This window comes from Gadus morhua, chromosome 5 (assembly GCF_902167405.1).
Source record: "Gadus morhua chromosome 5, gadMor3.0, whole genome shotgun sequence".
In the NCBI taxonomy this organism is placed as follows: domain Eukaryota; kingdom Metazoa; phylum Chordata; class Actinopteri; order Gadiformes; family Gadidae; genus Gadus; species Gadus morhua.
The window spans coordinates 13,291,768-13,305,228 of NC_044052.1; the positions used below are offsets into that span (position 1 = coordinate 13,291,768).

At 53.6% G+C, this 13,461-nt stretch overlaps 2 protein-coding genes across 6 annotated transcripts in view; one reads left to right on the forward strand and one right to left on the reverse strand.

The window, feature by feature from the left end:
* The window catches only part of kidins220a (kinase D-interacting substrate 220a), a 48,924-nt gene extending 38,904 nt beyond the window's left edge, over positions 1–10,020 (forward strand). For 2 of the 5 annotated variants that reach the window (XM_030357410.1, XM_030357412.1), the window contains exons 27-32: positions 269–325; positions 4,752–4,868; positions 5,642–5,740; positions 6,662–6,889; positions 7,193–7,417; positions 8,465–10,020. In XM_030357410.1, the coding sequence (XP_030213270.1) occupies positions 269–325; positions 4,752–4,868; positions 5,642–5,740; positions 6,662–6,889; positions 7,193–7,417; positions 8,465–9,289 (1,551 nt within the window). In that variant the 3' untranslated portion in view covers positions 9,290–10,020. The remainder of the gene's footprint in view (positions 1–268; positions 326–4,751; positions 4,869–5,641; positions 5,741–6,661; positions 6,890–7,192; positions 7,418–8,464) is intronic. The other 3 variants (XM_030357414.1, XM_030357415.1, XM_030357413.1) reach the window with 2 other exon arrangements.
* Positions 10,021–10,427: 407 nt separating this feature from the next.
* id2a (inhibitor of DNA binding 2a) lies at positions 10,428–12,887 on the reverse strand. The gene is made up of 3 exons (XM_030357417.1): positions 12,332–12,887; positions 11,727–11,784; positions 10,428–11,345 (listed from the first exon to the last, which is right to left on the reverse strand). Exons 1-2 carry the CDS (start codon positions 12,656–12,658, stop codon positions 11,731–11,733), a joined length of 381 nt encoding a protein of 126 aa, XP_030213277.1. The 5' UTR covers positions 12,659–12,887; the 3' UTR covers positions 10,428–11,345; positions 11,727–11,730.
* Between the last annotated feature and the right edge of the window lie 574 nt (positions 12,888–13,461).

The following is a 13,461-nucleotide window of genomic DNA, read 5'->3' on the forward strand; positions in this document are numbered from 1 at the left end:
TAGTAGCAGACAAACTCTCAGCCTTGACTCCACTCAGAAACCTAAGCATTAATGATCCCGTACTCTACAGTAGTAGTGTAGACTCTGATCAGAGCCGCTTTGGGGAGGTCTCTGGACCCCCGCTGGTCTCTCCGGGGTCGGAGCGCCCCCAGTCCACCTCACAGACCCAGGACCAGAGGGGGAGTTCCGTATTACTTCCAGAAGCCATGTATGTACTGAGCCAGCCCCCCCCATACAACCTGCTGTCCCTTTGTCTGTGGCGTGTCAGGATGTTATCGCTGAGGACCCCAAAGAAGAGCCCCGCTGCTGCTCTGAGCCCCCAATGGTAACCCGACTAACCAGCGCTGAGTGGACCTATTGGAGCACGCACGCACGCGCACGCACATGCATACACATGCACACAAGACATGAACACTTGCACACTCACAAACACAGCCACATGCCACATGCGCGCACACACAGACACAAATGCACACATACGCACAAAAACACAGCCACAAACATGCCAAATGCCACACGCACAAACACGCAGCCACACACACACACACAGCCACATTAACAAACACAAACACACAGGCACACACAAACTCACAGGCCTGGTTTGGTTGAGGCATGGAGATGGAGAATCGGTGGAATGCAGCTCGATATCTAGTTATTATAGGCTGACTAGCTATTATGGGACGTATTTGCTAGCAAAAACGACCCCAGACACCTTTTTGTGTGTGTAATGAGCTCACACGCTGAATGCATGCAGCTGAGAGAGGACTCCTCCTCCAGGTATCTGCATGGCCTGGATGTGAAACAGGCTGCTGACTGCTGATCCGAGCATCCACCGCTGTGGTTAGTGGAGATCATCATGGAAGCCTTGGCTCTTATCACCTCATCACTGTCACACACGGCTGTATTCTGGTAGCATCCTGTGTGAGCTGTTGACGCACGCAGGGTTAACCACCAAGAACACGTGCCTCACCAACACTCAGCAACGGCCCGGAAACCCAGAAGGTGACCTGAGGCTCCTCTCCGTCCTCTCAAATCTGTCCGCCTTGGCCTGAAAAAGTAGGTGGAGGGGCGGAGTCTCTCTGCGTTTCCTGTTTTGAGGCCGATCGTACGCTCTCGGCCGAGAAGCAATACAGTGGTTTTGCTCCTATCGGTTCGGTTATCGGTTCTTCTAGGTCCGAGATGAACCGTTGTATCTCGATGGTTGTTGGTCTCCAGCAGGGGTCCGTTCCATGTGACGCCCGGATACAGATACACCCTCCCAGCAATGTGATTGGTTGAAGCAGATCTGAAGTGAAGAATTGATTCGAGCTCCTCAGCCATCAGACGTTATCTACAGTCCGATGTCTCTACCAACTAGAGGGTAGCAAGGGTTGAGATCTCATCAGCAGAGCAGAAGGCTGTCTGTTCATCGACCCTCTGTCGTTTGAGGAAAGGGGGAAACAATTTGATGAAGACTTTAAACAGCCCATGCTCCGTGACGTCGCTTGTTACAGGCCGACCGTCAAAGATTAAAAAGATTCTCTCTTTCCTGCCATTCCTCTCCATCTCCCAACTCTTCCTTATCTTTGTCTCCTCTCTCCTCCCTTCATCCTAGTTTCCCGGCTGTTCTCCACGTTCATAACCATGCTCCTACCGTTTCTGTGCGTGAAATCTTTCACAAGCTCAATAATGTGTGTATGTCTGTATGTGTTGTGTGTGCTGGTGTGCGTGCGCAGTGCGCACTTGCGATAGCCTTTGTGTGTGTGTGTGTGTGTGTGTGTGTATATATCTCTGTATGTGCTGGTGTGTGTGCGCACTTGCGATAGCCTGTGTGTTTGAGTGTGTCCCTGTATGGATGTTTGTGTGTGTCTCTGTATGTGTGTGTGTGTGTGTGTATATGTAGCAGGGCCCAGCCCTGTGTAATTGCCTGGCTGATATAAGCACAAGTACAGATTCCTCCGGCTTGCCGGGATTATCATCAGAGAGACTGTTGGGGTTGGCAACACACACACACACACACACACACACACACACACACACACACACACACACACACACACACACACACACACACACACACACACACACACACACACACACACACACACACACACACACACACACACACAGTGCGCGGAGGCGGTGACAATGAGCCTGGCGCTCGCAGGGCTTATCTCCTTAGCGAGACGCTTCCTCCCTGGCTGAGCTCTGTTTCCTCTTCCCCATCGCGGTGCCTGGCCCACAGCTCAGCCCAGCTGTAATTACAGCCTTATCACACTCACTGGGAGGGTTCTCCACACACAAACACATCTACCGCACACACACACTTGCCCGGAACGCACACACACACGCTTTCACATTCGCACGTTTGCTTTTCCACACTTGTTCTTAGAACAGTCGCTCAGCAGTCTGAATTGAGAAATAGTATTTAAGTCTTCTTCTTCCCTCTGAAACTTCTGCTTTTCCCCCTGTGTGGAGCGAGGGGATGTCTCACTCTCGCCTCTGTCTGCCTTCTGTCTCTCTCTCGCTCTCCGTGTCTGTCCTTTCTCTCAGCCTCTCTCTCTGGCTCTCTCCATGGCTGCAATTTCTCTCTCTCTCTCTCTTTCTCCCTCCCTCTGTGTCTGTCCTTTCTCTGTGCGTGTCTGTCTCTCCTTCTCTCTCCCTCTCTCTGTGTCTGTACCTCTCTGTCTCTCCTCCTATGTCCATCTCTCTTCCTATGTCCGTCTGTTATCTCTCTCTCCCTCTGTGTCCGTGTCTCTCTCCCTTCACGTGTGTTTCTATCTCTATCTCTCTCCCTCTGTGTGTGTGTCTCTCTGTATGTGCGTCTCTCTCTCTCTCTCTCTCTCTCTCTCTCTCTCTCTCTCTCTCTCTCTCTCTCTGTCCCCCCCCCCCCCCCCCTCCCTCCCTCCCTCCCTCCCTCCTCCATGTCTCTCTCGCTCCGTGTCTCTCTCCCTCCGTGTCTCTCTGTGGTTCCAGTGGGCCCGGCTGCAGGGCGGTGGTGTTCTGGTCTGCAGAGATTAGCTTCCACCGGCTCACCGCGCACCAAGCCGTAAAACAAAAACCCAATAATTCTGCTCCAAATAGCCCGGTCCTCGTCTCTGTGCTGTCTTGACCCGACCGGAGAGACGCTTCCCCACACCCCTGTCTCCCCCCCCCGTCTCTCCCCCGTCTCCTCTGTCTCCCCTGCCCTGTTGGGAGACAGATAAATGTAAATGCGTGATGTCCTGGGCTCCAGGCCGGTGTGACTGCCAGTGTCTTTCTGTGTGTCAGCCTTTCAACTGTCGCTCTCTGTTTCCCTCCCCCCTTAAGAAACACTGAGGGAAAATGGTGGAGTTATGCCTTTCGCAAACTGATGTCTGCCCGCATTTCTCTCTGCCTGACGTGCTCCATGTGCTTGTCTGTCTGTCTGTCTTTCTCTCCCCCCCCCCCCCCCCCCCCCTCCTCTCTCGAAGCAGTCAAAGTTGATGTCTTGCAAAGCCAAGCAGGTACACCGCTGGTTTTTACAGTCATGTTCTCTATCTCTCTCTCTGTCTCTGCTCTCTCTCTCTCTAACTCTCGCTCTACCTCTCTCCCTCTCTGTTCACACCTCGGTCGCCCTCATCTCATCACTAACACCACCTGCTCCAGAGCTGCGTACTGTTAGAGGAAGCATGAACGCAGACTTACTACTCGGGAATGAATGCATGTTCGCCACTAGTTCACCGCTAGTCAAGTAGCGTAAGCGACATAGCCACGCCCCCGTGGAGTCGACGCCCCCTTCTACTCCTCATCTACGGCGAGCGGAGTGGAGGTGATCTTACTCTAAGGCAGGAAGTGTCCTTCTAGAGCCAGCCGCTGTGTCTTCACCAGAGGAGCCTGTGGTCTCTCACAGGGTGGAGGGGGGGGGGGGGGGGTTATCAAGTGGTTAAGGGAGAGAGAGGGAGGAAGAGATTGCACAGACAGAACACAGGGCAAGCTGTTGGAAAAAGGGGAAAGAGGGACGGAATTTTAGAGGGATGGTTAGGAGGAAAGGAGGGAGGGGGGGAGCGAGAGGAGGAAGGAAGCAAGCAAAGGGTTCTGAGACTGAGCAGCAATGGGAGATAGGAAGTGTTGGAGCGAGCGGAAGTTCAGAGGAGGAGCACAGAGTTAATGTGGTGGTGGGGGGGGGGGGGGGGGGGGGGGGTAGCGTCTCGGTGCCAGTGGGGGGGAGGGGGGGATGGTAGTGGGGGGGAGGGGGGGATGGTGCTGGGGGGTAGTGTCTCGGTGCCAGGGAGGGGGGTGGGGGGGTGGGGAGCAGCGTCTCGGAGCCAGTGGGGGGGCGGTGTGTTGTGGTGTGTTGGCCGTCTAGGGGTCCTCACACCTCCAGGCCAAGGGGGTGTCACGGAGACGGAGCGCCCAGGGGCGCCGTGCCCGCGCCCCGCTGGCTGAGGCCCCCTGGCTCCCAGTCCTCCCAGCGCTCCCAGCACACTTCATACCAGACGTGTCTACAAGGAGCATGTTTCAGTTCCGGGTCCCGTTGACTAACCCTTTGCGCCGTGTGACTGATGCAGAGTATTACTGTGTGGTTGGTTTGATGCACCTTGTTTGATAACAACAGACGGCCCGTTTGTCTCCCAGTCCGTCCGTAACACAGATGAGTTCCTCCAAATTGGTCGAACAAGATGGACTTGGAATCCATTTTCAGGTCTGCTTTTAACTGTGTTTGTGTGTGTGTGTGTGTGTGTGTGTGTGTGTGTGTGTGTGTGTGTGTGTGTGTGTGTGTGTGTGTGTGTGTGTGCGTGTGCGTTCCACAGGTCTCCAGAAGTGTCTTGCTCAGCAATCTGAACACGGACGCAGTGTGCGAGCGCCTCCAGCTGATGGAGGGAATCGAACCCAACATGGTGCCCCTGTACAGCGCCACCATCAAGAAGGTGCCATGGTTTCCCATGTTCTCTGGGGGCACGCTGTCTCTATGTACCGGGTTTCAGGGGGGTTCAGAAGGGTGTTATGGTGTCCATCAAACATTTACGGGTAGCTTTGGAAGACACAGCACAAAGAGTCTGACAACAACTTGATCTTAGTGTTCCACGTAAGTGAAACAAATAGCAAAAACACCGTCAACAGAAGAAAAAGCCAAGGTGGTTACCAATTTACAGTAAAGGAAAACAGAAAGGAAAACCTCACGCTTACTTGCTGGGTGGTACAGCTTACCTCACTCCCGTGTCCGACGCACACCTCGCGGAGCAGGCAAATTAAACAGTGAGTCTTCTGGGTACTGTGAAGAAAAGAACCACCAAGGTAAAACAAGGATAATGTATTCAACAATGTTAGTGATATGTGTAAATGAAGGTACGGGTGTGCTAGCGTCTGTGTTCACGACGAGCGAGAGAGAAAGATTGAGCCGCCATCTTCAACCCGGCTTTATATGAGTGGGGGTGGCGCCAACAATCAAGGAGAGCCACCCAGCATCCCGTAACCACAATGCCTCGCTACAGGGGTTGATTGAGACATTGCAGGAGAGGAGCAAGGCAAAAGCAAAAGCGTTAGTGCAACAACACACAGAGGCAGCTCAAGATCCAGAACCACGTAGCACTACCACGTAACAGGGGTTAATAGGTGTTCATAGGGTTCAGAGGGGTCAGTTGGGGTCAGAGGTCACAGGTGCATGGTGGTGCGTGATGCTAACCCTTGCCCTGTCCCCCAGGCCAACGTGAACGGACGGGTCCTGTCCCAGTGCAACCTGGACGAGCTGAAGAAGGAGATGGAGATGAACTTTGGAGATTGGCAGCTCTTCAGGGGGATGGTGAGACCAGTCACATGACCCACTCTGTAGAGCACGTTTGTGGCTTCAGCCAAAGGGCCCTGACCCTCAGCCCTCTGATGGGGCAGAACTAGCAGTAGCCTGAGTGAAGATCACACAAAACCTAGTTAACTGAACCCATCTGCCGCACTAACAACCAACCACCTTCCTTCCAGGGCGAGCCCTACAGGTTTTATATCCTGAGCTGTCATCGCGACTCTGTGGTGGAAGAATTAGACGAATGGGCTAGTGTAGCATTTCATTGAACTGAACATAATCGCCATCATCTTGGTGCATGGAGGCCAAGTGATTTGAAGACCCCCACCCAACTACACTCGCTACAGACCACCATCTTCTAAATATAGGCAAACAAGGCCAACATCCTTCAGCAAACTGTGAAACGTTTTGCAATTGGTACCGCGAGAAGGTTCTCGGTCCTCCTAAAAGGACTTAGTTGTTTATGCTAGTAACACGCACACACACACACACACACAAACACACACACATGCACGCACCACAGTGCTGCATTGTGTCTCGGCGCAGATCAAACGAGCAGCTCGTACGCCGGCAGCTGGCGCAGCAGTCCTCGCGTGTCGCCGCGCTCCGAAGACCGGCCAGTGTTCGGCTCCCAGGAAGCGGCGGCACGGCCATCTGGACCGCGATTGGCCACCCCGTGTTTGGATGAAGGGAGGGTATTGTCAGGGAGGAGCCCCCCCATCCCAGCCGCGGAGGTCTCCTCCACACAGCAGGGCTCCGGGACCCGCCATCTGAGGAGGGCTCAACCCTTGTCTGTTTATCTCTGGTTGTCATGGATACCTGAGGAATTCTCCTCCAAGGTTTTACAAGCACCCTGCAATGAGGACTCTTACTCACCCCGCTACCATGAGCTCATTCTCTCTCCCCCCCCCCCCCCCCCCCCCCCAGGTGATGGAGCTCCGGCACACTGAGAGTCAGGCCGTGCTGCAGGACGAGTCCAGGGCTGCCAGTGAGCAAAGCAGCAGCGTGCTTCAGGTGGACCTCCCCGCCCCGCGACCCCCCAATGGGGGCCTGGCCCAGAGGGACATGGGGGGCTACAGCCTCAGCCTGAGCTTTGAGGAGCTCAGCGCGGTGGGGCTGGAGGAGCCCCCCAGACTCTGCAACCCCCACTGGCCGGTCAGTTAGCTGTGTGTGTATGTGTGTGTGTGTGTGTGTGTGTGTGTGTGTGTGTGTGTGTGTGTGTGTGTGTGTGTGTGTGTGTGTGTGTGTGTGTGTGTGTGTGTGTATTTATCTTTTTAATTGATATTTAGCTAGTCGCATCTGTGTTAATCGAACCGGTTATGGATTGGTATCGGTGAATCGTTCCACCCCTAAAATATTTCAATAAACATTTCAATCGTTTTTACTGAACTTTTTAAATCTCTCTCTCTCTCGCTCTCGCTCTCTCTCTCTGTGTCTGTCTGTCCCTGGTCGTCCCAGCAGGTGGCCAATCACCGCACGGCCAGCATGTCCAGCCTGAACTCCCAGGAGTCGTCCAACGACATCTGCAAGCTGACGGACAAGCAGCAGGCCGAGTACCACGACGCCTACCGCGAGTACATCGCCCAGATGACCGACGTGTCGGGCGGGGCCGGCGAGAAGCCCGTCCTGCCCCCCCTCCCGGGACAGTTCCTCCAGGCCGCCGCCGGGGGCGACGACAAGGCGGTGAGTAATGGGCGGTAGAGTTGTTTTCCGATACCGGCATCGGAAATTCCTCAGATAATGTCTGAAATGCAGGGTATCGGCGAGTACGCAAGTCCATGCGCCGATCTCATACCATCACAAGCCTGTTTACTACACAGGCTGAGAACATCACAAACACTACAGTGTTGTGCTGCGTTCGTTAACGGTCGAGTTGGGAAGACTGAAGTGGGAAACGCGTCATCTCCGACCTGCATGCGTTCGACGACCAAGTCGGAGAAGCATGGTTAAGCTCAAGCTTAACCAGAAGAATACAAATGTATTATTATAATTATAGATTATAAATGGAAATGATCTAGTTCTGGAGGAGAAAATTGTCGACGGTTAGTGAACCGATTACACACTGCTGTCAGGGTGGATCAGGAGGGGGCGGGGTCATATAGAACGTCCGGTTCTCCACCTCAAGGTTCCCCAGGAAGGGTAGGAGTCGTGTAGAACATCTGGTTCTCCACCTCTGGGTTCCTCAGGATGGGGGGGTGTCCTGTAAAAGGTCTGGTTCCTCAGGAGTGGGGGGGGGGTCCTGTAAAAGGTCTGGTTCCTCAGGAGTGGGGGGGGGGTCCTGTAGGAGGTCTGGATCCTCAGGAGGGGGTGGGGTCCTGTAGAAGGTGGGGTCGTGGGGTTCCTCAGGAGGGGGGGGGGTCGTGGGGTTCCTCCGGAGGGGTGGGGTCGTGGGGTTCCTCAGGATGGGTGGGGTTGTGACCGCGGCTCTAGCCTCTCACTCTCCCAGTGTCCTATCGGGCTACAGGGGGACCTCTCCACTCCCCTCCATTCTTAATCATAGGATCACTGTTTGTTTCTCCTGGCACACAGTGAGCCCCTTTAAGAGGCCTATTGGACACACACACACACACACACGCGCACACACACACACACACACACACACACACACACACACACACACACACACACACACACACACACACACACACACACACACACACACACACAGAGACAAACACACACGCCTGCCTATACACTCACCCCCACTCACCCAGATCTCCCCGTCCCCAGGCCAAGGACGGGGGCGACCCAGACGGCCGCAAGCCTTTCAGCAAGCGGGGCTCCAAGCCCGGCGACGGCCCCGAGTTCCTCCCGGCCGCCGACGCCCCCCTCCTGGACCCCATCAGCGAGGAGGACGAGAAGCTGGACCACAGCGTCTCCTCCAGGGCCTCGCGGAAGAGGGGCCCCGGGCCCCAGTACCACGAGCTGCCCAGCGACGACGACGACTCTGGCTCGGAGGACGCCGACAACAGCACCCCCCTGCTGCCCAAGCAGGCCCGCGGGGCCCCGGCCCCGCCCGCCTTCCTCAGCGAGGCGCTGCTCGCGGAGAAGGACTCGTCGGACTCGGGGGTCCGCCCCGGGGACAGCTCCTCCGACCGCTCCCTGGAGGAGGAGGACGAGGACGGGGGGACGCCGGGGCCCCTGGAGTCGGAGGGCCCGGGGGGGCTGGTGATGCGGCGCGGCGTGCTGCCCAGCAGCCTGCAGGACGCGGCCGTGGCCCGCATGTCCATCTGCTCGGAGGCGGCGTCGGAGGCCAGCCTGATGGCCAGCAGCCCGGACGAGGGCTGGCCCGCCGCCAACCTCAACGCCAGCACTGACGGGGCGCTGGACAACGCCCCCGCCGCCAACACCAACGCCAACAACAGCCAGCAGCGGCAGGACCTCCGCCCGGACAGCCACACCCCCACCTCCTCCTCCTCCTCCTCCTCCACCCTGGGCTCTCCGTCCGACGTGGCGATTACGCCCGGGTCCGGCAGCACCACCACCGCCACCGTCCACCACAACCAGAACCTCCGCTCCATCAGCCTGGGGGACGAGAGGGAGAGCGTCCTCTAGGGCGGCCGCTGGGGGGGCGACCGTTGGGGGGCCAACCGCTGGGGGGGGGGGGCGACATGGAGAGCGTCCTCTGGGAGTTTAAGATGGCGGATTTGGAGTCTGGAAGTCGTCGTAGTTTTGGTGTTGTGATGTGTGTGGTACCAAAGAAACGTTTCATTAAATGTTACAAAGCTTGAGTAAACAAATACAGGATCATATTAATGTGAATTTTCAACACTTTTTACATCAATTACGTAGAAAGATTGATTTTGGCGAATTGTTTTAAAGAAAACGTTGATTCAATGAGAATAATGTAAGCATCGTTAAGTAGGACCGTTTTGTGATCTTTAGTTTTTGAAGTCCTCCGCCGTGTCTGACTGCGGTGTGTTCTGTACGGACTGGTTACCATGTTACATCTCTGTCGGAGCTAGGGTGTAGGTCCATCATATGTGAAGATTTGTTTTGCTTATGTGATGGGGTTTTCCTCTGATGGAATGCAAATGTTAGGTCAAAGTTGTGGATCTAAAGAATACATGTTCGTGTTCCGTTCAGCTGGCGTTCCACTAGTGTAGTGACGGCTCTGACAAGTGAAGTCATCTGAAGTTGAATTGGGTTCCACTCTGCAGACTCAATTTGTGGTTGTTTGTGTTATAAGGGGTGGTTTCTGCATACTCCATTTGAAAGTGGTGATTTATTAGTTCAAAAGTACTTTCAGTTTGGTGACTCAATAAATTGTTAACTGTTTCAACTCCTGAAATGTGTCCTTTCCTCTTGCCTGAAGATTTCTGTTCAAAGGTTAATATTGAAGGTGGTGGTTGGTATGAGCATGTGATATTAAGTGTAAAAAATTAATGGTGCAGAAAACTTGAATAACCGTCGAGTATCTTCAATTACTAAATTTCCCGTACTGGTGTCTTCAGTGCTCTCATCACCGGTATGTCTCAGGTTCGCCGGTAGGGGGCGCCATCGGCACACAAACCTGGCGGAGGTGAGCGGTCATGACCGAAAGTTCAGGTAAGTTAAAAGCTCCGCTCTTTTAAATTATTGAATTTAAGTAATACCAAATATTAACCAACTTGTGGACAGCACGCCTTTTGAAAGTTTCGTAGGCAACTGAATTTAATTTGTAATTCAAGCAGCACCATTTTAGTGTCAAAAACCTTTTTACAAGATTGCCCATTTTATTTGAAATTCATTTTGAGAACAATTTTAATAAATATGACTACAACCATCGTCTTGAAGACTATTGGTAGCACCGTCTTCATGGTTAACTGTTTAATCCAGTTTGGGCAGCCCGCATGAGGTTTACCTTTTCCTACAGCTCGCAGGCTGGACCTAGACCAGAGTCTGGACCCTAGACCGGAGTCTGGACACAAGACCAGAGGCTGGACTCTAGACCAGAGTCCAAATTCAAACCGACCAATGCGTAAATTACACTTCATACAACGATTTCATATGACTTCCCATATTTTTACACTTTATATTATTTACAGTAATAGATATTCACGTGGCCTTTTGGATTTATTTTGTATAAAAAAAAAAAGGTACGATTTACATTACTTTTATAAAAAGTTTCAGCATAATTAAGTACAGCATTACACTTTTGCAGAAGTTTGAAATTCCCGCAACTATACACAAGATCAAACTCCAATACGAGTTCACGAGCTTCTCATTCTCTCAATTCTTTTTTTTTTTAACAACGTCCAGTCCTTCACGTGCCGACGAGACGAGACGAAACTTCACAACAAACCGAGTCTTCCTCCGCGTCCGGCCTCCGCAGAAAAAAAGCGAAGTCTTCAACGAGGAGATGCGGGGGTGGGGGGCGTCTCCTCCTACTCTTCCTCCCGTCGTCATGAGAACGACCTTCCGATTCCAGGAAGGTCCGACAAAGTCTTAAGTTAAATTAAACGAGTCCAACAGAAAACACATCACATAAGATTGTCCCGTACGGCCTAAAGTCTCTTGATGTCAACGTCACAAGAAAGAAATCCATGTGGGGGAGGGGGAAGTCCTGCTCCCCTGTTCGTGCGTGTGCGTGCGTGTGTGTGTCTGTGTGCTGTGTGTCTTGACCAAACACCTGCAAAAGATTGAGAAAGAGAGGCGTGTTTAGAAAAATGCAAACAGGGCAGAGATCCGGACAGCCTGGCCACACGCACGCAAACACGCACACACGAGGTAATTGCCGCTCAGCCTCTTCTTGGACCAATTATGTGGAGACGAGGAGTTGAACCCAAATCCTATTATTTAGTGTTACGATACAGATGCTCTTCATTATGGGATAGGAACGCAACGGAACCCTGGCGTCGCTTTTCATAGGAAAAAGCCCCCAGTCAGCGCATTATCACTATTATTATCATCATCACAACGACACACACTCTCACAACGACACACTCTCACAACGACACACAAATACACAGATGGGTGGTTATATTTCCTTCAACACACTGAGCCTACTTACCGCTTTAACGTCGCTGAGCTCGGCTGTCATCTGTCAGGTCTGACGGACACTCCGGAGACTGGAACCCAAAAGAAAAGAAACCGTGTTAATTTAACAGTTCTGAGAAGTAGCACAGCTCGAGTCCCGAACAGCAGTAGGCGACACCGCCCATACATATCCGTGACCAGTCATGTAAACCTCAACATGTTAGACCCGGGACGCTATACCATGCTAGACCCGGGACGCTAAACCATGCTAGACCCGGGACGTTAGACCCGGGACGGGGGTCTGGTGCTGCAGCTCACGGACGCGCAGACATCAAAACACTGACAGCTCTGTCTATTTCTCATCAAACGAGTCTGGCCCTAACCGCTGTCTAAGGGATTTTCGGTCGGTTCTCCCCGCTGTCTAATGGGTCGTCTATCTGGTCTTTAAGGGGGTCTACATAGTCTTCTAAAGGGGTCTCTGTCTAAGGGAGTCTGGGTCGGTCCTACCTGGCCTCCAATGGGGTCTCGGTCGTTACCTGGACTCTAAGGGCGTCTCGGTTCTACGTGCTCTAAGGGGGTCAGGTTCTATAAGGGGCTCTATATTGGGGTCTCGGTCTCAAAGGGGTTCTCGGTGGTTACCTGGAGGGACAGAACGCTGATGTCCGTGTTGAGCGCGCTCAGCGGGGGCCGCGCGTGCTGCAGACTCGTTATCGCGACACTGGAGTCCAGCGCGAGCTGCAGGTCCAGGATGTAGTCGATCACATGCTGCAGGATCTCCATCTTGCTCACGCTCTTGTTCTGCGGGATGCTAGGCACGAGTTCCCGCAGCTTGGAGTAGCAGTCGTTCATGTTGAGCAGCAGGCTGAGGGGGTCGTCTGCGGGGGTCTTGCTCCGGGAGATCAGAGCGTGGTCCGACAGGCTGGAGCCGTTTATCCGGAAGGAGCGCGCGGGGCTGATGGCTTTCATCTCGTAGTCTCGGTAGTTCTCGGAGGGCTTCGTTAGTCTCGAGGTGTTCCGTAGTCTCGATCTCTGGTAGTCTCAGTGTTTAGTAGTCCGGGAGAGGAGGTCGGACGACGGGACTGGATCATCGAGCCGTCAGCCGAGCTTATATAGCCGGCCGCCAGCTCTCCGACGCCAGGGCTGCGGCGGCTCCGATTGGAAGAGCTCGGTGTGGCAATCATCGCCGCTCCGCTCTCTCATTGGCTCGTTCTGCCGAGCGCTCCTAGCCCCACCCTTATCTTCCGCGTTACTAGGGGCAACGCGTGTCGGAGGCGGCGCCGCGGGGCGCTTCAGCTCCGGTGGGCAATTTGGGAAATTGAGCCCTTACCTGTTTGTGATCAGGGAATTAATGATTCCTAATTCAGCAGCAGACCTGGAGAAACGGCGCTCGCGTGTGGCGGGAGGTTTATCGATGCATTATTTTATTAAAATCTGAAAGTATAATATCGTATATAATACCAATAAACCCAGCAAACTATTGTCCTTTAGTTTGACGAGCGCCACACTGACTGTCGTGGGACCAAGCGATGGGGCAATTTACACTAAATATTTAAATGTTCTTTCATTTACAATCAGCGTTTCTTTTCATTAAACGTCTAAATGTGCGCGCGTCCCAGTGCGTCCCGTGCATACGGGAGATGATGTTCTTCACCCGAAGATCCGGAAGATCCTGTCGGAACGAAAACCGTTGATCTGAATCTCAGTGGGACTGCATGGTGGCCCACCTAGCAACACTGCAGTTCCGTGGGGGCCCTCCTACTGCACCTGCA